Raw genomic sequence first — 24,464 nt, 5'->3', positions numbered from 1 at the left:
CGGCTAATTGTGCAAAAAATTAGTACAATAGACGGCTCTCATCATCAGTATGTCATTTTCATCAGTGAGACTCGGCTAATTGTGCAAAAAATTAGTACAATAGACGGCTCTCATCCTCTGTATGTCATTTTCATCAGTGAGACTCGGCTAATTGTGCAAAAAATGAATACAATAGATGGCTCTCATCATCAGTATGTCATTTTCATCAGTGAGACTCGGCTAATTGTGCAAAAAATGAGTACAATAGTCGGCTCTCATCCTCAGCATGTCATTTTCATCAGTGAGACTCGGCTAATTGTGCAAAAAATAAGTACAATAGTCGGCTCTCATCCTCAGCATGTCATTTTCATCAGTGAGACTCGGCTAATTGTGCAAAAAAAAAGTACAATAGTCGGCTCTCATCCTCAGTATGTCATTTTCATCAGTGAGACTCGGCTAATTGTGCAAAAAATGAGTACAATAGATGGCTCTCATCCTCAGCATCTCATTTTCATCAGTGAGACTCGGCTAATTGTGCAAAAAATAAGTACAATAGTCGGCTCTCATCCTCAGCATGTCATTTTCATCAGTGAGACTCGGCTAATTGTGCAAAAAAAAAGTACAATAGTCGGCTCTCATCCTCAGTATGTCATTTTCATCAGTGAGACTCGGCTAATTGTGCAAAAAATGAGTACAATAGATGGCTCTCATCCTCAGCATCTCATTTTCATCAGTGAGACTCGGCTAATTGTGCAAAAAATAAGTACAATAGTCGGCTCTCATCCTCAGCATGTCATTTTCATCAGTGAGACTCGGCTAATTGTGCCAAAAATAAGTACAATAGTCGGCTCTCATCCTCAGCATGTCATTTTCATCAGTGAGACTCGGCTAATTGTGCAAAAAATGAGTACAATAGTCGGCTCTCATCCTCAGTATGTCATTTTCATCAGTGAGACTCGGCTAATTGTGCAAAAAATGAGTACAATAGATGGCTCTCATCCTCAGCATGTCATTTTCATCAGTGAGACTCGGCTAATTGTGCAAAAAATAAGTACAATAGTCGGCTCTCATCCTCAGCATGTCATTTTCATCAGTGAGACTCGGCTAATTGTGCAAAAAAAAAGTACAATAGTCGGCTCTCATCCTCAGCATGTCATTTTCATCAGTGAGACTCGGCTAATTGTGCAAAAAATGAGTACAATAGACGGCTCTCATCCTCAATATGTCATTTTGTTCAGGGAGAGCCGGCTTATTGTGCAAAAAATGAGTACAATAGACGGCTCTCATCCTCAATATGTCATTTTGTTCAGGGAGAGCCGGCTTATTGTGCAAAAAATGAGTACAATAGACGGCTCTCATCCTCAGTATGTCATTTTCAACAGTGAGAGCTGGCTGATTGTGCCAAACATGAACGCAATAGCTGCCTCTCATCTTTTGAATATTTTCAGATGCACAGAGGCAAAATGAGGCACAGTGAGACACAGAAAGGCACAGAACACGATAGAGAAAAGACTCACACCTTCTGTTGCTGAATAGCAACAAGCTGGGCTGTTCAATGGGACATATTTGAATCACTTCACCAGTCTCTCAATTTGCATTGCCGATACACAGTGAGCGAGAGAGAGGCTCAGGGAGGCACAGATAGAGGCACAGAGTGGCGCAATGAGGCACAGTGAGGCGCAGAAAGGCACATGAAGGCAGATAAAGATGGAGAGTCATTGAAAGGCACATTTAGGCTGGGATGGGCACAGAGCCACAGTGAGGCACATTGAGGCACAGAATGCAATAGAGAGAAGACTCACATCCTCTGTTGCTGAATAGCAACAAGCTGGGCTGTTCAATGTGACATCCTCTGCATGTCATTTTCATCAGTGAGAGTCAGCTAATTGTGCAAAAAATAAATACAATAGTCGGCTCTCATCCTCAGTATGTCATTTTCTTCAGTAAGAGCCAGCTAATTGTGCCAAAAATGAATACAATGGCCGGGTCTCATCCTCAGTACGTCATTTTCTTCAGTGAGAGGTGGCTAATTGTGCCAAAGATGAAAATAATAGCCGGGTCTCATCCTCAGTACGTCATTTTCTTCAGTGAGAGGTGGCTAATTGTGCAAAAAATGAATACAATAGACGGCTCTCATCCTTAGTATCTCATTTTCATAAGTGAGACTCGGCTAATTGTGCAAAAAATGAGTACAATAGTCGGCTCTCATCCTCAGTATGTCATTTTCATCAGTGAGACTCGGCTAATTGTGCAAAAAATGAGTACAATAGATGGCTCTCATCCTCAGCATCTCATTTTCATCAGTGAGACTCGGCTAATTGTGCAAAAAAAAAGTACAATAGTCGGCTCTCATCCTCAGAATGTCATTTTCATCAGTGAGACTCGGCTAATTGTGCAAAAAATAAGTACAATAGACGGCTCTCATCCTCAGTATCTCATTTTCATCAGTGAGACTCGGCTAATTGTGCAAAAAATAAGTACAATAGTCAGCTCTCATCCTCAGCATGTCATTTTCATCAGTGAGACTCGGCTAATTGTGCAAAAAATGAGTACAATAGACGGCTCTCATCCTCTGTATGTCATTTTCATCAGTGAGACTCGGCTAATTGTGCAAAAAATAAGTACAATAGTCGGCTCTCATCCTCAGCATGTCATTTTCATCAGTGAGACTCGGCTAATTGTGCAAAAAAAAAGTACAATAGTCGGCTCTCATCCTCAGCATGTCATTTTCATCAGTGAGACTCGGCTAATTGTGCAAAAAATGAGTACAATAGACGGCTCTCATCCTCAATATGTCATTTTGTTCAGGGAGAGCCGGCTTATTGTGCAAAAAATGAGTACAATAGACGGCTCTCATCCTCAATATGTCATTTTGTTCAGGGAGAGCCGGCTTATTGTGCAAAAAATGAGTACAATAGACGGCTCTCATCCTCAGTATGTCATTTTCAACAGTGAGAGCTGGCTGATTGTGCCAAACATGAACGCAATAGCTGCCTCTCATCTTTTGAATATTTTCAGATGCACAGAGGCAAAATGAGGCACAGTGAGACACAGAAAGGCACAGAACACGATAGAGAAAAGACTCACACCTTCTGTTGCTGAATAGCAACAAGCTGGGCTGTTCAATGGGACATATTTGAATCACTTCACCAGTCTCTCAATTTGCATTGCCGATACACAGTGAGCGAGAGAGAGGCTCAGGGAGGCACAGATAGAGGCACAGAGTGGCGCAATGAGGCACAGTGAGGCGCAGAAAGGCACATGAAGGCAGATAAAGATGGAGAGTCATTGAAAGGCACATTTAGGCTGGGATGGGCACAGAGCCACAGTGAGGCACATTGAGGCACAGAATGCAATAGAGAGAAGACTCACATCCTCTGTTGCTGAATAGCAACAAGCTGGGCTGTTCAATGTGACATCCTCTGCATGTCATTTTCATCAGTGAGAGTCAGCTAATTGTGCAAAAAATAAATACAATAGTCGGCTCTCATCCTCAGTATGTCATTTTCTTCAGTAAGAGCCAGCTAATTGTGCCAAAAATGAATACAATGGCCGGGTCTCATCCTCAGTACGTCATTTTCTTCAGTGAGAGGTGGCTAATTGTGCCAAAGATGAAAATAATAGCCGGGTCTCATCCTCAGTACGTCATTTTCTTCAGTGAGAGGTGGCTAATTGTGCAAAAAATGAATACAATAGACGGCTCTCATCCTTAGTATCTCATTTTCATAAGTGAGACTCGGCTAATTGTGCAAAAAATGAGTACAATAGTCGGCTCTCATCCTCAGTATGTCATTTTCATCAGTGAGACTCGGCTAATTGTGCAAAAAATGAGTACAATAGATGGCTCTCATCCTCAGCATCTCATTTTCATCAGTGAGACTCGGCTAATTGTGCAAAAAAAAAGTACAATAGTCGGCTCTCATCCTCAGAATGTCATTTTCATCAGTGAGACTCGGCTAATTGTGCAAAAAATAAGTACAATAGACGGCTCTCATCCTCAGTATCTCATTTTCATCAGTGAGACTCGGCTAATTGTGCAAAAAATAAGTACAATAGTCAGCTCTCATCCTCAGCATGTCATTTTCATCAGTGAGACTCGGCTAATTGTGCAAAAAATGAGTACAATAGACGGCTCTCATCCTCTGTATGTCATTTTCATCAGTGAGACTCGGCTAATTGTGCAAAAAATGAATACAATAGATGGCTCTCATCATCAGTATGTCATTTTCATCAGTGAGACTCGGCTAATTGTGCAAAAAATGAGTACAATAGACGGCTCTCATCCTCAATATGTCATTTTCTTCAGTAAGAGCCAGCTAATTGTGCCAAAAATGAATACAATTGCCGGGTCTCATCCTCAGTACGTCATTTTCTTCAGTGAGAGGTGGCTAATTGTGCCAAAGATGAAAATAATAGCCGGGTCTCATCCTCAGTACGTCATTTTCTTCAGTGAGAGGTGGCTAATTGTGCAAAAAATGAATACAATAGACGGCTCTCATCCTTAGTATCTCATTTTCATCAGTGAGACTCGGCTAATTGTGCAAAAAATAAGTACAATATTCGGCTCTCATCCTCAGTATCTCATTTTCATCAGTGAGACTCGGCTAATTGTGCAAAAAATGAGTACAATAGATGGCTCTCATCCTCAGCATCTCATTTTCATCAGTGAGACTCGGCTAATTGTGCAAAAAATAGGTACAATAGTCGGCTCTCATCCTCAGCATGTCATTTTCATCAGTGAGACTCGGCTAATTCTGCAAAAAATGAGTACAATAGACGGCTCTCATCATCAGTATTTCATTTTCATCAGTGAGACACGGCTAATTGTGCAAAAAAATAAGTACAATAGGCGGCTCTCATCCTCAGCATGTCATTTTCATCAGTGAGAGTCAGCCAATTGTGCAAAAAATGAGTACAATAGTCGGCTCTCATCCTCAGCATGTCATTTTCATCAGTGAGACTCGGCTAATTGTGCAAAAAATGAATACAATAGACGGCTCTCATTCTCAGTATCTCATTTTCATCAGTGAGACTCGGCTAATTGTGCAAAAAATAAGTACAATAGTCGGCTCTCATCCTCAGTATCTCATTTTCATCAGTGAGACTTGGCTAATTGTGCAGAAAATGAGTACAATAGTCGGCTCTCATTCTCATTATGTCATTTTCATCAGTGAGACTCGGCTAATTGTGCAAAAAATGAGTACAATGGCCGGGTCTCATTCTCAGTATGTCATTTCTTTCAGTGAGAGGTGGCTAATTGTGCCAAAAATGAAAATAATAGCCGGGTCTCATCCTCAGTACGTCATTTTCTTCAGTAGGAGCCGGCTAATTGTGCCAAAAATGAATACAATGGCCGGGTCTCATCCTCAGTACGTCATTTTCAGTGAGAGGTGGCTAATTGTGCCAAAAATGAGTACAATGGCCGGGTCTCATCCTCAGAATATTTTCAGATGCACAGAGGCAAAAAGAGGCACAGTGAGGCACATAACGCGATAAAGAGAAGACTCACATTTTCGGTTGCTGATCAGCAACAAGCTGGGCTGTTCAATGTGACATATTTGGATCACTTCACCAGTCTCTCAGTTTGCATTGCCGAGGCTCAGTGAGCGAGAGAGAGGCACAGTGAGGCACAGAAAGAGGCACAGAGAGGCGCAATGAGGCACAGTGTGGCGCATGAAGGCAGAGAATGATAGAGAGGCAGAGAAAGTCACAGACAGTTATTTAAAGGCACATATAAGCTGGGTCGGGCACAGTGAGGTACAGTGAGACACATAACGCGACAGAGAGAAGACTCACATCTTCTGCTGCTAATCAGCAACAAACTGGGCTGTTCAATGTGACATATTTGGATCACTTCACCAGTCTCTAAATTTGCATTGCCAAGGCACAGCGAGAGAGAGTCACCGTGAGGCACAGAAAGAGGCACAGAGAGGCGCAATGAGGCACAGTGAGGCGCAGACAGGCGCATGAAGACAGAGAATGATAGAGAGGCAGAGAGCCCAATATCCACCTCATCCTCAATGTCATAATCTACAGTGAGAGCCGGCTACTAGTGCCAAAAAAAAACAATAGCCGGCTCTCATCCTCTGAATATTTAAATTTTTTTTCAAAGTGTGGGCCCAACTAATTTAAACATATCACCAGTAAGGAAATGGTAAAAGGAAAATATTTATTTATATTACTTTTGACAATAATAACAATAGCAACAAAAATTTATTCAGTTATAGGCTGCCGTCACACTAGAAGTATTTGGTCAGTATTTTACATCAGTATTTGTAAGCCAAAACCAGGAGTGGAACAACTAGAGGAAAAGTATAATAGAAACATATGCACCACTTCTGCATTTATCACCCACTCCTGGTTTTGGCTACAAATACTGATGTAAAATACTGTTCAAATACTGCTAGTGTGATGGCAGCCATAAAGTGCAATTAACTTCACAGTGCTTTCCATAAACCCAAAACAGTGTCCACATTGGGTCCACAATCCAGATTCCCTATCAGCATGTCTTTGGGGTGTGGAAGGAAACCAAATTAACTTGAGGAAAGCTGTGCAAAAAAGGGGAAACCTATAAAGTAAAATACTTTTTTAAATGTTACAGTCATGTGTTCAGCCATGAGATATTTGAAGCTTCTCCAAATTGATTCTTTTTGACACCATAATCAAACAAAAGTTCTACCCCTGGTTTGAGATCACAAATAGCCGTAAATAGGATTGATGGGGTGTGATCGTCAAGTATGTATTTAACGACAGGTTTCACATTGTAATTTTTTTGTGAATGATTGATCTTTCGTCCAAATGTTGATGGCATGTCTGGGTGGCATTTGCATGGAGCCTCCCTGGAATCAAAACACCACACCTCTTTTCCAATATTAAAAAAAAACATATAGCATTCATTTTCATGCACGGTTGATTGTAATATTTCAGCCTCATTTCCTGCTATAAGCGCCCCATGATAGTCACAAATGATGTCACCCTTAGTAAATCCATGAGTAGTGTGGAGTCCTTCACCTTTCGTTTTATCATTTGTGATGATAAGGCCATTCCAGTTTTGTGACCTAATCATTTCTTGAAGCTTGATATTGTGCTCTGGATCCCCTCTTTTTGGTTTTGGCTTCCATCCACGTTGGACATCTTGTAGGACAGGTAGATTGGTTGTCCAATGCTGTCTTTTCAAATAGTTCTTTAAGTCATTTTCTTTGGGGAAATGCCTGAAAAAATCTACAAGAAAAAAACAATACTGTAAATATTCAGCAAACATAAAATGATAAGGCAGCACATCCCAAAGAATACATCTTCTGCTAGACATAATTAAAATGAAATTTGGAAAACAGTCCATTAAAAACTTACCTATTGCATTTGAAACCCGTAAATTGTACTGTTCCCGCCTCCATTTATCCTGACAGTACTTCGCAAAATTCTCGGTGTACTGACTGCAGGCGGACAGGGTCGGCGGATCATCGTCCACTCCAACAGGGTACTTTTTAATTAGTCTGCTGAAATGGAACAGTTTTTCAGCCTGTTGGACTGTTTTTTCCTTGTCTGTTTGTTCCGCCTCAGAATGTCCTCGATTGCCGCCTTCTCCTGCAGTGCCAATGGAACTTCTGTAAAGTTAAAAAGAGAGAGATTATAAGTTATGAGATCCTGAAAGTGGTGTTGTTCCTTACTAGACGACTTAACCAAGAATTTGGAATTAATCATATGCTAAAAGACATAATTGCTTAAAGGGAAGGTGCCGCAAAGTTATTTGTGGTAAAAATTATTGACTATATAATCAATTTATGTTTAATACACAATTAAATATATTAACTATTATTTACTGCATGGCCCCATTAGGTTAGGGATCACAGGACTGTAGGGCCACATTACGCTATTGGTGATAGGACTGTAGTTACACATTATGCTATATGGATAATAGAGGCTGTATCCTATGCAGAGTAGTATAGAGGCTACATTTTGCAATATTGATAAATATAGAGACTACGTGGAGGATTATAGAGGCTACATTATACTATATGAAGAACTATAGAAGCTGCTTTATAATTGAGTACTATGGAGATTGCATAATATTATATACAGGTAAAGGCTAGATTAAATTATATTGAGGACTATGTGTGGTGTATAATATACTAGATTGTGGCCCGATTCTAACACATCGGGTATTCTAGAATATGCATGTCCCCGTAGTATATGGACAATGATGATTCCAGAATTCGCGGCAGACTGTGCCCGTCTGCTGATTGGTCGAGGCAACCTTTATGACATCATCGTCGCCATGGCAACCATTATGACATCTACGTCGATACTGTGCCCGTCGCTGATTGGTCGAGGGCGCCTGGGCCTCGACCAATCAGAGACGCGGGATTTCCAGGACAGACAGAAAAACCCTTAGACAATTATATATATATATATATATATATATATATATATATATATATATATATATATATATATATATATATATATATATATATATATATATATATATATAGATAGACTATGGGGAATCATTTTTTTACACTTTTTTTATAGAAGGCAATGGGGTTACATTATACCAAATGGAGGACTATGTAGGGCCATTATAATATTTGGATGGCTTTGTGGAGGGCATTATATTATGTGTATGGCTATGACGGAGCCTTTATACTTTATGGAGGCCTAATTGAGGGTCACTATATTGTGAGCAAGCAAATATACAATGTGAAGCTTGTGTGGGGTTCAAAAGACCGTGCGGAGATCTGTGTGGGGGTCATTATACTATGTGCAGGGATGGTAAGGGCCATTATACTATATATAGGCCCCTTGTACTGCATGCAGGGCTGTACGGGGAGGTCACATTTGTGGATTATACTGTGCTGGGGCTACTATTCATTGCCAGGGTAGTTGAAGGGGGTACAGTTGGGTTATCATAGTGTGTGGATGGTATTGTGGAGGAATTGTGGGGGCATCATACAGTATGTTTTTGGTCTCCTACCCAGCGCCTTCTGTCTCTTCCTCATTAGTTTGTCCCTCGCTGCCTTCTTCTGCTGTGATCCTCCGCCTCTTGGGCAATGTAGATCTGTGAAGTTAAAAAAAGACCGTTAAGATATGAAAAACTGATAAAAGGTGTTGTTACCTAGTAGACTACTTAACCAAGAATTTAGTAGGAATCATTTATGCTAAAAGGCATAATTACTTAAGTCTCATGCAATGAAAAGATGGATTTTGGGAATGCCTGTGGAGATAAAGTTAGGTCTCTTACTCGGAGGTTCCTGCTTCATCGTCTCCCTTTAGTGTGGCTACTAATAACATCCCGGCCGCCAATAGAGATGTATCCACGGTGTCTGGTTTGGTGTCAAGCTGCAAATATGCATTGGCCTGGTCTCTTTCCACTTGGGAAAGATTTTCTTCAGCCCACTTTTTATATATGTTTATTGACCTCGTCCATGTTATTATGGGCAGCCCATACCTGCGGATAAAACATTTGTTAGTAGTGGTAAATGCTTGGCAGAAAATACAAGGAGGGCCTCATTTATTACTAACTTCTTCTGGAAGCGCTCCATGTCTTTGCCAGGATTCAAGATTCTTTTCCCCTTGCAGGACACAAAGAATTCAAGCGCCTTTTTTACATCCTCTGGCTGAAAAGTTGGCCTAATCTTTTCAAAGTATGTGCAGAAATTCTGTCAAAGGGAAATGTGTAAAAAATATGATTGCCAATAGCAAAACCTTAATTCATATAATGCTGTGCTGTATGTTCATGTTTTTAATATTTACCTGCTCATCCTCATCCTGCAGTATAACAATACTTTTTATTGACTTTACTATTGTCACCAGCTGTCCATCAACATGCAATTTCTCCCTCTCAATCCATTCTTTTACCTATAAGATGAGGAACATAGAAAATACATAAGATATGGCGAAGCTGCATCTGTCCCCAATATGCTAAGTTGGTTAATTATATATTAAACCTACCATTAGATTTTTGATCTCAGATGGGTTACGCAAATATTTATAGACGAGAACAGCCTGAAGATAATAACATGCCAAAGTCTTCTCCTTATCAATCAGCTTAATGCCCAATTGTGCTCGTGTAAAGATATCAGAGATGTGAGGCTTGGCCACTGTCAAAATTTTGCGACAATCAGCCATGGTGAGAGGCGCAGATTCCAATCTGTGGGTGATAAAAGTAGGTATGTTACAGGTACATTCGTTTGGATGTTTTTATTGGATTGCACGGGAATTGTGGATTGGCAAGATGAGCTAAACATTACTTTGTCCCAGCCTTGGATGGCGGTACAAGTAATGAAATATAGACTTTCTGATAATCCTCCTTTCCCATGATGATTTTTTATGGCATTTTCCATCCCCATGACAGTAGAAATTCAAATTGCAGGTGCAGTATAAACTTGAGCTACTTACCCCCTCTTCCTGCCTTTAGCAAGCTTCTGGTTCAATTTATTCTCTATGACCTTTAGGGTCTCCATAAAGGGACCAACTGCATTTTTAGCTTCGTCGTCGAGGTCACTGGGGTAGTCCTCTGAGAGTAGGAAACGTATAAATTTCCGCAGGTGACTAACATGCTTTTTAATGGTTTCTTCACTGGTCTTCAGTCTTTCCAGGGAAAGAAAATATTCTCTGGTAGCCCTCAAGTTTTTTAAAAAGTCCACAGAGATCTCTTCAGAGTTTATAAAGTAGAGAAAGCGGGAAACGATTTGTATCTAAAATTAAACAAATGATCATACAATTGGGTTCACATCTGTAAGGATTCATCAAATACATGCAAACTGATAAAATCACACTTACCATTGGCTTTATGGTCGATGCTGAACATTTCCCCTTCAAATATTTTTTAAAACTCAGTAAAATAGTGGATTTTAAATCATGCTTGTTGTGAAACCCAACCACAGTGATTTTTTTCCGCAGGGGCATATTGGCACTTGAACTGGAAAAAACAAGGAAATATTAAGGTGATTATTGACACCAGAAGCTTCCTTTACTCATATTAAAGCGGTTACAAATGTTTTTAGAAATTTGTTACATAGTTCTTACCTAGCTTCTTCAACAACAGTAGGGAGAACAATAGGCTCCTCCGTGGATGGGCTAAAAAAGAAAAACAAAATATGCATTAATTCATCTATACATGAGATTAAGAACATATAGAACTTTGTATAAAGGGCCAAGGCCCTTTACCACTATGGTGGTGCCTGTAGGGCCACTATAGTGGCAACAATCTTAGTTTTGGCTCAATTGCAAAAGAGGGCTTTGAAACATCTGATTTATGAGTATATATTACATTATTATTATATTTTATATTATATATTATCTATGTATAATACAGTGTATGTATGCATGTTCTTCACCTCAACAGGTGACACTGCTTGTGTTGCCCATAGAGGTGACACAAAGGTATATACTGTATACAGGAGGAGATGGCACACAGGTATATACTGTATAGAGGAGGAGATGACACACATGTATATACTATATACAGGAGGAGATGACACACAGGTATATACTATATACAGGAGGAGATGGCATACAGGTGTATACTATATACAGGGGAGATGACACAGGTCTATACTATATACAGGGGAGATGACACACAGGTATATACTGTATACAGGGGAGATGACACACAGGTCTATACTATATACAGGGGAGATGACACACGTATATACTATAAACAGGGGAGATGACACACAGGTCTATACTATATACAGGGGAGATTACACACAGGTATAAACTATATACAGGGGAGATGACACACAGGTATATACTATATACAGGAGGAGATGGCATACAGGTGTATACTATATACAGGGGAGATGACACACAGGTCTATACTATATACAGGGGAGATGACACACAGGTCTATACTATATACAGGGGAGATTACACACAGGTATAAACTATATACAGGGGAGATGACACACAGGTATATACTATATACAGGAGGAGATGGCATACAGGTGTATACTATATACAGGGGAGATGACACACAGGTCTATACTATATACAGGGGAGATGACACACAGGTATATACTATATACAGGAGGAGATGGCATACAGGTGTATACAATATACAGGGGAGATGACACACAGGTCTATACTATATATAGGGGAGATGACACACGTATAAACTATATACAGGGGAGATGACACACAGGTATATACTATATACAGGAGGAGATGGCATACAGGTGTATACTATATACAGGGCAGATGGCACACAGGTCTATACTATATACAGGGGAGATTACACACAGGTATAAACTATATACAGGGGAGATGACACACAGGTATATACTATATACAGGAGGAGATGGCATACAGGTGTATACTATATACAGGGGAGATGACACACAGGTCTATACTATATACAGGGGAGATTACACACAGGTATAAACTATATACAGGGGAGATGACACACAGGTATATACTATATACAGGAGGAGATGGCATACAGGTGTATACTATATACAGGGGAGATGACACACAGGTCTATACTATATACAGGGGAGATGACACACAGGTATATACTAAAAGTCTAAAGTGTGAACCTTACTTATCAATATAATAGTAGGGGTAGACTTTTTGGCATTGTGTTGACATGTCTGTCAGACATTTTGATGGCACTAAACTAAGATATATATATTGCATAAAAAATAACTATATAGCTAAAAATTAAATTACATGTGTAAAATTAGGATAGGTAATAGTTAAATGCAAGAAAACCTTGAAATATTGTGAAGAAACATATACATACCTTTCAGAAGGTTTTCCTGTCACAATGCAACCACGACTTTCCAAAAAGTCTGTGAAGAAGTCCTGGGCATTGGTAAATTGGCTGTTCTGGAAATTTAGACTGTCATAAGGAACAACAGACAGGGATTGGGCCACCCTCTGCATGTTCCTTTTTGCAGTCTTCACCTCTTTGTTGATCTCTGCCTTCATGGTTTTCATGCAAACATGGCTAAGATGAATGCGGAGGTTTCTGTAAAACTTAAGACATCTCTTACAGAGAAGAAGGCCTGGCTTTGCAGAAGATGCCATTTTCTATCAATGGTAAGATATAAGTTGCTCCTTCAAGAACTTGAATAGAGTGATTTTTGGAATACTGTAAGCTACCTTATATACACTGAGGAAGCATTTGAAAAACAAATGTTTGTGTGGCAATTCAACCCATGAGATAAGGATGATGAATGACTAGTTCATCTGGCTATTTGCCAGCAACACCTATTGTAGTACAGAAAAGATAATCCGTCTACAGACTTGTGAATAGAGGTGTACGAAGATGTAGGTGTTTGTCAATAAATGTGTCTGTGTGTGTGTGTGTGTGTATATATATATATATATATATATATATATATATATATATATATATATATATAGATATAGATATAGATATAGATATAGATATAGATATAGATATAGATATAGATATAGATATAGATATAGATATATAGATATATATAGAGAGAGAGAGAAAATATATACATGCACACATATATGATCTGTCTCCCTATCTCTATAGAGACACAGAGGAAGAGGGAGATGGGTTCACAATGTCATTAACATGCAAGTAGACGGCCATCACTTTAAAAAAAAAATTATATATATGTATATATATATATATATATATATATATATATATATATATATATATATATTTTTTATTTTTTTTTAAAGTGATGGCCGTCTACGTGCATGTTAATGACATTGTGAACCCATCTCCCTCTTCCTCTGTGTCTCTATAGAGATAGGGAGACAGATCATATATGTGTGCATGTATATATTTTCTCTCTCTCTCATATATATATATATATATATATATATATATATATATATATATATATATATATATATATATATATATATATATATATATATATATATATATATATATATCTATATATATCTATATATATAAAGAATTTAAGAATCACAGGTTACAGGCCAAAAAATGCAATGTCTTATTAGGGGAAAAAGCATCCATAGGCCCCCTTCTAAACTAGGCATGCGTTTGCAAGTATGCATGTGTTTGAATGCACAGGCAAACACAGACTGTAGAAAATGACATACTGGATTCGAAATTTTGAGGTCAGCGGCAGATTTCGGGATTCTAAAACCCCACAACTACCCAGCAGGAGGTACCAGGAAAAAAAAATCTTGGCAGCAATATTGTGCAGATTGCCACCTACACAAAGACTTTATTTGTCCCGTTTCCCTTTTTTGGCCTATAATCTGTAATTTTAAAATCCTTCAGTTTCCCAGAATAAGACATTTTTTGCCTGTAACCTGTGATTCTAAAACTCTTCATAATATATATATATATATATATATATATATATATATATATATATATATATATATATATATTTTTTTTTTTTTACCTGACAGCCAGCTCTATATACAAAATATCAATTCCAATTGCCAGCTATCACCCTCTGAATGTTTCTGTAATAGTGAGGGCCTGCTTCCTCCATACATGCCAATGACACTTAGAAGCTAGGTCTGTCTCTCTATTATATTACCGTATTTTCCGGCGTATAAGACGACTGGGCGTATAAGACGACCCCCCAACTTTACCAGTTAAAAAATAAAATCTTCTTAAAAGTCGGGGATCTTCTTATACACCCTATGTCGTCTTATAGGGCCGGTGAATATGTGCCTTTTGGGGGGGGGGGAGTGATCCTGATGAGGACGAGGGGGCGTCTCACAGGAAAGTGAGTATCCCCCATTACCTTATCATAGCGCTGCAGCGTGGGGGTCTCTGTGCTGGGAGCGGCGGCTGCTGTGCTGTGCTGTGGCGGCTCCTCTTCTGCAGTGTGGGGCCTCTGGTGCTGTGGGGCGGTGGCGGCGGCATATCTTCATACAGTCGGGGCTCCTCCGGCATCTCAAAGACTGGAAGCCCCGCCGGCAACTCCATGGGTACAATGCGGTCAGGTGGCCTCCGGGAAAATGGCCGCTGCTCAGATTCAGATCTCGTCCCGAGATCTCGGGAGACGAGATCTGAATCTGAGCAGCGGCCATTTTCCCGGAGGCAGCTCAATAGGTGCGATGCGGTGGCCCGGCCGCTGGGGGCTGCGCATGCTCAGATTCAGATGTCGACGAGATCTGAATCTAAGCAGCGGCCATTTTCCCGGAGGCCAGCGCATGGAGTTGCCGGCGGGGCTTCCAGGCTGAGATGCCGGAGGAGCCCCGACTGTATGAAGATACGCCGCCGCCGCCGCCACCGCCCCACAGCACCAGAGGCCCCACACTTCAGAAGAGGAACCGCCACAGCACAGCACAGCAGCCGCTGCCGCTCCCAGCACAGAGACCCCACGCTGCAGCGCTATGATAAGGTAATGGGGGATACTCACTTTTCTGTGAGACGCCCCCTCGTCGTCATCAGGATCACTCCCCCCCCCCCACCCACCATATACCGGCTTACAAGGCGATTCCCGGCGTACAAGACGACCCCCGACTTTTAAGAAGATTTTCAGGGGTTAAAAAGTCGTCTTGTACGCCGGAAAATACGGTATATATTCTATTACAGACATATAGAGCTTAAAGTTACATGTAAAGTTAGTTCCCTTAGCTAAGCAATTAAGAGTAGACATGTATGGTAATTTATCCTGAGATTACAGAGTCTGCAAGTTTTGGATCTAGCCAGCTAGAGGTGACTCATTGTAACACTTACAGACAATGGTGTTTACCAAATGGCTGCAGAGCTAAAGTAATGAAAAAGAAGCTATAGCTGATAGATATCTATGTAAATCCCCTGCAGAGTTTGTCTCTCTTTTTTTCTTTTTAACTGTTCAATCCTGCAGATTGATGGCTACAACAGGAATCCTAATGTCTGATTGGGACAACAGATTTTAAAGCACATTTTCAGTGTGGGACAGATTTTGGGGGTTCTATAACCACATAACTCTTGTGCACCATGTGTACTATTGGTGTGGGCACTGGATGGCATTCTCCAGCACCATGTGTACTATTGGTGTAGGCACTGGATGGCATTCTCCAGCACTATGTGTGCTATTTATATGAGCAGCAGACGGCATTCTCCAGCACCTTGTGTACTATTGGTGTGGGCACTGGATGGCATTCTCCAGCACTACGTTTGCCACTTATATGGGCATTGGACGGCATTCTCCAACACTATGTGTACTATTGGTGTGGGCAGTGAATGGCATTCTCCAGCACTATGTGTACTATTGGTGTGGGCACTGGATGGCATTCTCCAGCACCATGTGTACTATTGGTGTGGGCACTGGATGGCATTCTCCAGCACCAGGGGTGACTGCAGAAGCGGCTTACGAGCATGATAAAGGCGTCCCATTAGACAGTTGTGGAGAAACATGGCCGACCACGGCATTCTCCAGCACCATGTGTACTATTGTTGTTTGGCACTGGACGGCATTCTCCAGCACTACGTGTGCCATTTCTATGGGCATTGGATGACATTCTACAGCACTATGTGTACTGTTGGTGCGGGCATTGGATGACATTCTCCAGCACCATGTGTACTATTGGTGTGGGCATTGGATGGCATTCTTCAGCACTATGTGTGCTATTTATATGTGCAACAAATGAGTACAATAGACGGCTCTCATCCTCAGTATGTCATTTTGTTCAGGGAGAGCTGGCTGATTGTGCCAAACATGGGCGCAATAGCTGCCTCTCATCTTTTGAATATTTTCAGATGCACAGAGGCAAAATGAGGCACAGTGAGACACAGAGAGGCACAGAACACGATAGAGAAAAGACTCACACCTTCTGTTGCTGAATAGCAACAAGCTGGGCTGTTCAATGGGACATATTTGAATGACTTCACCAGTCTCTCAATTTGCAATGCCGATGCACAGTGAGCGAGAGAGGCTCAGGGAGGCACAGAAAGAGGCACAATGAGGCACAGTGAGGCGCAGAGAGGCAGATGAAGGCAGAGAAAGATGGAGAGTCATTGAAAGGCACATTTAGGCTGGGACAGTATGTCATTTTCATCAGGGAGACTCGGCTAATTGTGCAAAAAATGAGTACAATAGTCGGCTCTCATCCTCAGTATGTCATTTTCTTCAGTAAGAGCCGGCTAATTGTGCCAAAAATGAATACAATAGCCGGGTCTCATCCTCAGTACGTCATATTTAACAGTAAGAGCCGGCTAATTGTGCCAAAAATGAAAATAATAGCCGGGTCTCATCCTCAGTACGTCATTTTCTTCATTGAGAGGTGGCGAATTGTGCCAAAAATGAGTACAATGGCCGGGTCACATCCTCAGAATATTTTCAGATGCACAGAGGCAAAAAGAGGCACAGTGAGGCACATAACGCGATAAAGAGAAGACTCGCATTTTCGGTTGCTGATCAGCAACAAACTGGGCTGTTCAATGGGACATATTTGGATCACTTCACCAGTCTCTCAATTTGCATTGCCGAGGCTCAGTGAGCGAGAGAGAGGCACAGTGAGGCACAGAAAGAGGCACAGAGAGGCGCAATGAGGCACAGTGTGGCGCATGAAGGCAGAGAATGATAGAGAGGCAGAGAAAGTCACAGCGAGTCATTTAAAGGCTGGGTCATTTATAGGCTGGGTCGGGCACACAGAGGCACAGTGAGGCACATAACGCGATAAAGAGAAGACACATCTTCTGTTGCTGATCAGCAACAAGCTGGGCTGTTCAATGTGACATATTTGGATCACTTCACTAGTCTCTCAATTTGCGTTGCCGAGGCACAGAGAGGCGCAAAGAGGCACAGAGAGGCGCATGAAGACAGAGAATGATAGAGAGGCAGAGAAAGTCACAGACAGTTATTTAAAGGCACATATAAGCTGGGTCGGGCACAGTGAGACACATAACGCGATAGAGAGAAGACTCACATCTTCTGCTGCTAATCAGCAACAAACTGGGCTGTTCAATGTGACATATTTGGATCACTTCACCAGTCTCTAAATTTGCATTGCCAAGGCACAGCGAGAGAGAGTCACCGTGAGGCACAGAAAGAGGCACAGAGAGGCGCAATGAGGCACAGTGAGGCGCAGACAGGCGCATGAAGACAGAGAATGATAGAGAGGCAGAGAGCCCAATATCCAGCTCTCATCCTCAATGTCATAATCTACAGTGAGAGCCGGCTACTAGTGCCAAAAAAACAATAGCCGGCTCTCATCCTCTGAATATTTACATTTTTTTTAAAGTGTGGGCCCAACTAATTTAAACATAACACCAGTAAGGAAATGGTAAAAGGAAAATATTTATTTATATTACTTTTGACAATAATAACAATAGCAACAAAAATTTATTCAGTTATAGGCTGCCGTCACACTAGAAGTATTTGGTCAGTATTTTACATCAGTATTTGTAAGCCAAAACCAGGAGTGGAACAACTAGAGGAAAAGTATAATAGAAACATATGCACCACTTCTGCATTTATCACCCACTCCTGGTTTTGGCTACAAATACTGATGTAAAATACTGTTCAAATACTGCTAGTGTGATGGCAGCCATAAAGTGCAATTAACTTCACAGTGCTTTCCATAAACCCAAAACAGTGTCCACATTGGGTCCACAATCCAGATTCCCTATCAGCATGTCTTTGGGGTGCGGAAGGAAACCAAATTAACTTGAGGAAAGCTGCGCAAAAAAGGGGAAACCTATAAAGTAAAATACTTTTTTAAATGTTACAGTCATGTGTTCAGCCATGAGATATTTGAAGCTTCTCCAAATTGATTCTTTTTGACACCATAATCAAACAAAAGTTCTACCCCTGGTTTGAGATCACAAATAGCCGTAAATAGGATTGATGGGGTGTGATCGTCAAGTATGTATTTAACGACAGGTTTCACATTGTAATTTTTTTGTGAATGATTGATCTTTCGTCCAAATGTTGATGGCATGTCTGGGTGGCATTTGCATGGAGCCTCCCTGGAATCAAAACACCACACCTCTTTTCCAATATTAAAAAAAAACATATAGCATTCATTTTCATGCACGGTTGATTGTAATATTTCAGCCTCATTTCCTGCTATAAGCGCCCCATGATAGTCACAAATGATGTCACCCTTGGTTAATCCACGAGTCGTGTGGAGTCCTTCACCTTTCGTTTTATCATTTGTGATGATAAGGCCTCTCCATTTTTGTGACCTAATCATTTCTTGAAGCTTGGTAACATGCTCTGGATCCCCTCTTTTTGGTTTTGGCATCCATCCACTTTGGACATCTTGTAGGCCAGGTAGATTGGTTGTCCAATGCTGTTTTTTCAAATAGTTCTTTAGGTCTTTTTCTTTGGGGAAATGCCTGAAAAAATCTACAAGAAAAAACAATACTGTAAAATATTCAGCAAACATAAAATGTTAAGGCAGCACATCCCAAAGAATACATCGTCTGCTAGACAGAATTAAAATGAAAATTAGAAATCAATCCATTAAAAAAACTTACCGATTGCATTTGAAACCCGTAAATTGTACTGTTCCCGCCTCCATTTATCCTGACAGTACTTCGCAAAATTCTCGGTGTACTGACTGCAGGCGGACAGGGTCGGCGGATCATCGTCCACTCCAACAGGGTACTTTTTAATTAGTCTGCTGAAATGGAACAGTTTTTCAGCCTGTTGGACTGTTTTTTCCTTGTCTGTTTGTTCCGCCTCAGAATGTCCTCGATTGCCGCCTTCTCCTGCAGTGCCAATGAAACTTCTGTAAAGTTAAAAAGAGAGAGATTATAAGTTATGAGATCCTGAAAGTGGTGTTGTTCCTTACTAGACGACTTAACCAAGAATTTGGAATTAATCATATGCTAAAAGACATAATTGCTTAAAGGGAAGGTGCCGCAAAGTTATTTGTGATAAAAATTATTGACTATATAATCAATTTATGTTTAATACACAATTAAATATATTAACTATTATTTACTGCATGGCCCCATTAGGTTAGGGATCACAGGACTGTAGGGCCACATTACGCTATTGGTGATAGGACTGTAGTTACACATTATGCTATATGGATAATAGAGGCTGTATCCTATGCAGAGTAGTATAGAGGCTACATTTTGCAATATTGATAAATATAGAGACTACGTGGAGGATTATAGAGGCTACATTATACTATATGAAGAACTATAGAAGCTGCTTTATAATTGAGTACTATGGAGATTGCATAATATTATATACAGGTAAAGGCTAGATTAAATTATATTGAGGACTATGTGTGGTGTATAATATACTAGATTGTGGCCCGATTCTAACACATCAGGTATTCTAGAATATGCATGTCCCCGTAGTATATGGACAATGATGATTCCAGAATTCGCGGCAGACTGTGCCCGTCTGCTGATTGGTCGAGGCAACCTTTATGACATCATCGTCGATACTGTGCCCGTCGCTGATTGGTCGAGGGCGCCTGGGCCTCGACCAATTAGAGACGCGGGATTTCAAGGACAGACAGAAAAACCCTTAGACAATTATATATATATATATATATAGATAGACTATGGGGAATCATTTTTTTTACACTTTTTTTATAGAAGGCAATGGGGTTACATTATACCAAATGGAGGACTATGTAGGGCCATTATAATATTTGGATGGCTTTGTGGAGGGCATTATATTATGTGTATGGCTATGACGGAGCCTTTATACTTTATGGAGGCCTAATTGAGGGTCACTATATTGTGAGCAAGCAAATATACAATGTGAAGCTTGTGTGGGGTTCAAAAGACCGTGCGGAGATCTGTGTGGGGGTCATTATACTATGTGCAGGGATGGTAGGGGCCATTATACTATATATAGGCCCCTTGTACTGCATGCAGGGCTGTACGGGGAGGTCACATTTGTGGATTATACTGTGCTGGGGCTACTATTCATTGCCAGGGTAGTTGAAGGGGGTACAGTTGGGTTATCATAGTGTGTGGATGGTATTGTGGAGGAATTGTGGGGGCATCATACAGTATGTTTTTGGTCTCCTACCCAGCGCCTTCTGTCTCTTCCTCATTAGTTTGTCCCTCGCTGCCTTCTTCTGCTGTGATCCTCCGCCTCTTGGGCAATGTAGATCTGTGAAGTTAAAAAAAAAGACCGTTAAGATATGAAAAACTGATAAAAGGTGTTGTTACCTAGTAGACTACTTAACAAAGAATTTAGTAGGAATCATTTATGCTAAAAGGCATAATTACTTAAGTCTCATGCAATGAAAAGATGGATTTTGGGAATGCCTGTGGAGATAAAGTTAGGTCTCTTACTCGGAGGTTCCTGCTTCATCGTCTCCCTTTAGTGTGGCTACTAATAACATCCCGGCCGCCAATAGAGATGTATCCACGGTGTCTGGTTTGGTGTCAAGCTGCAAATATGCATTGGCCTGGTCTCTTTCCACTTGGGAAAGATTTTCTTCAGCCCACTTTTTATATATGTTTATTGACCTCGTCCATGTTATTATGGGCAGCCCATACCTGCGGATAAAACATTTGTTAGTAGTGGTAAATGCTTGGAAGAAAAAACAAGGAGGGCCTCATTTATTACTAACTTCTTCTGGAAGCGCTCCATGTCTTTGACAGGATTCAAGATTCTTTTCCCCTTGCAGGACACAAAGAATTCAAGCGCCTTATTTACATCCTCTGGCTGAACAGTTGGCCTAATCTTTTCAAAGTATGTGCAGAAATTCTGTCAAAGGGAAATGTGTAAAAAATATGATTGCCAATAGCAAAACCTTAATTCATATAATGCTGTGCTGTATGTTCATGTTTTTAACATTTACCTGCTCATCCTCATCCTGCAGTATAACAATACTTTTTATTGACTTTACTATTGTCACCAGCTGTCCATCAACATGCAATTTCTCCCTCTCAATCCATTCTTTTACCTATAAGATGAGGAACATAGAAAATACATAAGATATGGCGAAGCTGCATCTATCACCAATATGCTAAGTTGGTTAATTATATTAAACCTACCATTAGATTTTTGATCTCAGATGGGTTACGCAAATATTTATAGACGAGAACAGCCTGAAGATAATAACATGCCAAAGTCTTCTCCTTATCAATCAGCTTAATGCACAATTGTGCTCGTGTAAAGATATCAGAGATGTGAGGCTTGGCCACTGTCAAAATTTTGCGACAATCAGCCATGGTGAGAGGCGCAGATTCCAATCTATGGGTGATAAAAGTAGGTATGTTACAGGTACATTCGTTTCTATGTTTTTATTGGATTGCACGGGAATTGTGGATTGGCAAGATGAGCTAAACATTACTTTGTCCCAGCCTTGGATGGCGGTACAAGTAATGAAATATAGACTTTCTGATAATCCTCCTTTCCCATGATGATTTTTTATGGCATTTTCCATCCCCATGACAGTAGAAATTCAAATTGCAGGTGCGGTATAAACTTGACCTACTTACCCCCTCTTCCTGCCTTTAACAAGCTTCTGGTTCAATTTATTCTCTATGACCTTTAGGGTCTCCATAAAGGGACCAACTGCATTTTTAGCTTCGTCGTCGAGGTCACTGGGGTAGTCCTCTGAGAGTAGGAAACTTATAAATTTCCGCAGGTGACTGAAATGCTTTTTAATGGTTTCTTCACTGGTCTTCAGTCTTTCCAGGGAAAGAAAATATTCTCTGGTAGCCCTCAAGTTTTTTAAAAAGTCCACAGAGATCTCTTCAGAGTTTATAAAGTAGAGAAAGCGGGAAACGATTTGTATCTAAAATTAAACAAATGATCATACAATTGGGTTCACATCTGTAAGGATTCATCAAATACATGCAGACTGATAAAATCACATTTACCATTGGCTTTATGGTCGATGCTGAACATTTCCCCTTCAAATATTTTTTAAAACTCAGTAAAATAGTGGATTTTAAATCATGCTTTTTGTGAAACCCAACCACAGTGATTTTTTTCCGCAGGGGCATATTGGCACTTGAACTGGAAAAAACAAGAAAATATTAAGGTGATTATTGGCACCAGAAGCTTCCTTTACTCATATTAAAGCGGTTACAAATGTTTTTAGAAATTTGTTACATAGTTCTTACCTAGCTTTTTCAACAACAGTAGGGAGAACAATAGGCTCCTCCGTGGATGGGCTAAAATAGAAAAACAAAATATGCATTAATTCATCTATAAATGAGATTAAGAACATATAGAACTTTGTATAAAGGGCCAAGGCCCTTTACCACTACGGTGGTGCCTGTACGGCCACTATAGTGGCAACAATCTTAGTTTTGGCTCAATTGCAAAAGAGGGCTTTGAAACATCTGATTTATGAGTATATATTACATTATTATTATATTTTATAATATATTATATATTATCTATGTATAATACAGTGTGCATGTTCTTCACCTCAACAGGTGACACTGCTTGTGTTGCCCATAGAGGTGACACAAAGGTATATACTGTATACAGGAGGAGATGACACACAGGTATATACTATATACAGGGGAGATGACACACAGGTATATACTATATACAGGAGGAGATGGCATACAGGTCTATACTATATACAGGGGAGATGACACACAGGTATATACTAAAAGTCTAAAGTGTGAACCTTACTTATCAATATAATAGTAGGGGTAGACTTTTTGGCATTGTGTTGACATGTCTGTCAGACATTTTGATGGCACTAAACTAAGATATATATATATTGCATACAAATAACTATATAGCTAAAAATTAAATTACATGTGTAAAATTAGGATAGGTTATAGTTAAATGCAAGAAAACCCTGAAATATTGTGAAGAAACATATACATACCTTTCAGAAGGTTTTCCTGTCACAATGCAACCACGACTTTCCAAAAAGTTTGTGAAGAAGTCCTGGGCATTGGTAAATTGGCTGTTCTGGAAATTTAGACTGTTATAAGGAACAACAGACAGGGATTGGGCCACCCTCTGCATGTTCCTTTTTGCAGTCTTCACCTCTTTGTTGATCTCTGCCTTCATGGTTTTCATGCAAACATGGCTAAGATGAATGCGGAGGTTTCTGTAAAACTTAAGACATCTCTTACAGAGAAGAAGGCCTGGCTTTGCAGAAGATGCCATTTTCCATCAATGGTAAGATATAAGTTGTTCCTTCAAGAACCTGAATAGAGTGATTTTTGGAATACTGTAAGCTACCTTATATACACTGAGGAAGCATTTGAAAAACAAATGTTTGTGTGGCAATTCAATCCATGAGACGGCCATCACTTTAAAAAAAAATAAAAAATTATATATATATATATATATATATATATATATATATATAATATTATATTATATATAGAAGAATTTGAGAATCACAGGTTACAGGCCAAAAAATGCAATGTCTTATTAGGGGAAAAAGCATCCATAGGCCTCCTTCTAAACTAGGCATGCGTTTGCAAGTATGCATGTGTTTGAATGCACAGGCAAACACAGACTGTAGAAAATGACATACTGGATTCGAAATTTTGAGGTCAGCGGCAGATTTCGGGATTCTAAAACCCCACAACTACCCAGCAGGAGGTACCAGGCAAAAAAATCTTGGCAGCAATATGGTGCAGATTGCCACCTACACAAAGACTT

At 40.2% G+C, this 24,464-nt stretch overlaps 3 protein-coding genes across 3 annotated transcripts; all 3 read right to left on the bottom strand.

Moving 5' to 3' along the window:
* Positions 1–6,580: 6,580 nt before the first annotated feature.
* On the bottom strand, positions 6,581–10,905 carry LOC143790633 (uncharacterized). The gene is made up of 9 exons (XM_077279146.1): positions 10,762–10,905; positions 10,378–10,676; positions 9,931–10,129; positions 9,733–9,837; positions 9,502–9,638; positions 9,221–9,427; positions 8,954–9,037; positions 7,330–7,583; positions 6,581–7,200 (listed from the first exon to the last, which is right to left on the bottom strand). The coding sequence occupies exons 1-9, from the start codon at positions 10,885–10,887 to the stop codon at positions 6,581–6,583; spliced, it is 2,031 nt and encodes a 676-aa protein (XP_077135261.1). The 5' UTR covers positions 10,888–10,905.
* Positions 10,906–18,186: 7,281 nt separating this feature from the next.
* LOC143790634 (uncharacterized) lies at positions 18,187–22,063 on the bottom strand. Its single transcript, XM_077279147.1, has 7 exons — positions 21,872–22,063; positions 21,676–21,780; positions 21,445–21,581; positions 21,164–21,370; positions 20,895–20,978; positions 19,373–19,626; positions 18,187–19,241 (listed from the first exon to the last, which is right to left on the bottom strand). The coding sequence occupies exons 1-7, from the start codon at positions 22,046–22,048 to the stop codon at positions 18,622–18,624; spliced, it is 1,584 nt and encodes a 527-aa protein (XP_077135262.1). The 5' UTR covers positions 22,049–22,063; the 3' UTR covers positions 18,187–18,621.
* Positions 22,064–22,314: 251 nt separating this feature from the next.
* LOC143790631 (uncharacterized) lies at positions 22,315–23,978 on the bottom strand. Its single transcript, XM_077279142.1, has 4 exons — positions 23,674–23,978; positions 22,949–22,999; positions 22,703–22,841; positions 22,315–22,617 (listed from the first exon to the last, which is right to left on the bottom strand). Exons 1-4 carry the CDS (start codon positions 23,958–23,960, stop codon positions 22,315–22,317), a joined length of 780 nt encoding a protein of 259 aa, XP_077135257.1. The 5' UTR covers positions 23,961–23,978.
* Between the last annotated feature and the right edge of the window lie 486 nt (positions 23,979–24,464).

Source organism: Ranitomeya variabilis, unplaced genomic scaffold (assembly GCF_051348905.1).
Source record: "Ranitomeya variabilis isolate aRanVar5 unplaced genomic scaffold, aRanVar5.hap1 Scaffold_489, whole genome shotgun sequence".
NCBI classification, from domain to species: Eukaryota; Metazoa; Chordata; class Amphibia; order Anura; family Dendrobatidae; genus Ranitomeya; species Ranitomeya variabilis.
The sequence above is the reverse complement of the archived record's forward strand: the minus strand, read 5'-3'. Positions and strand labels throughout refer to the sequence as shown.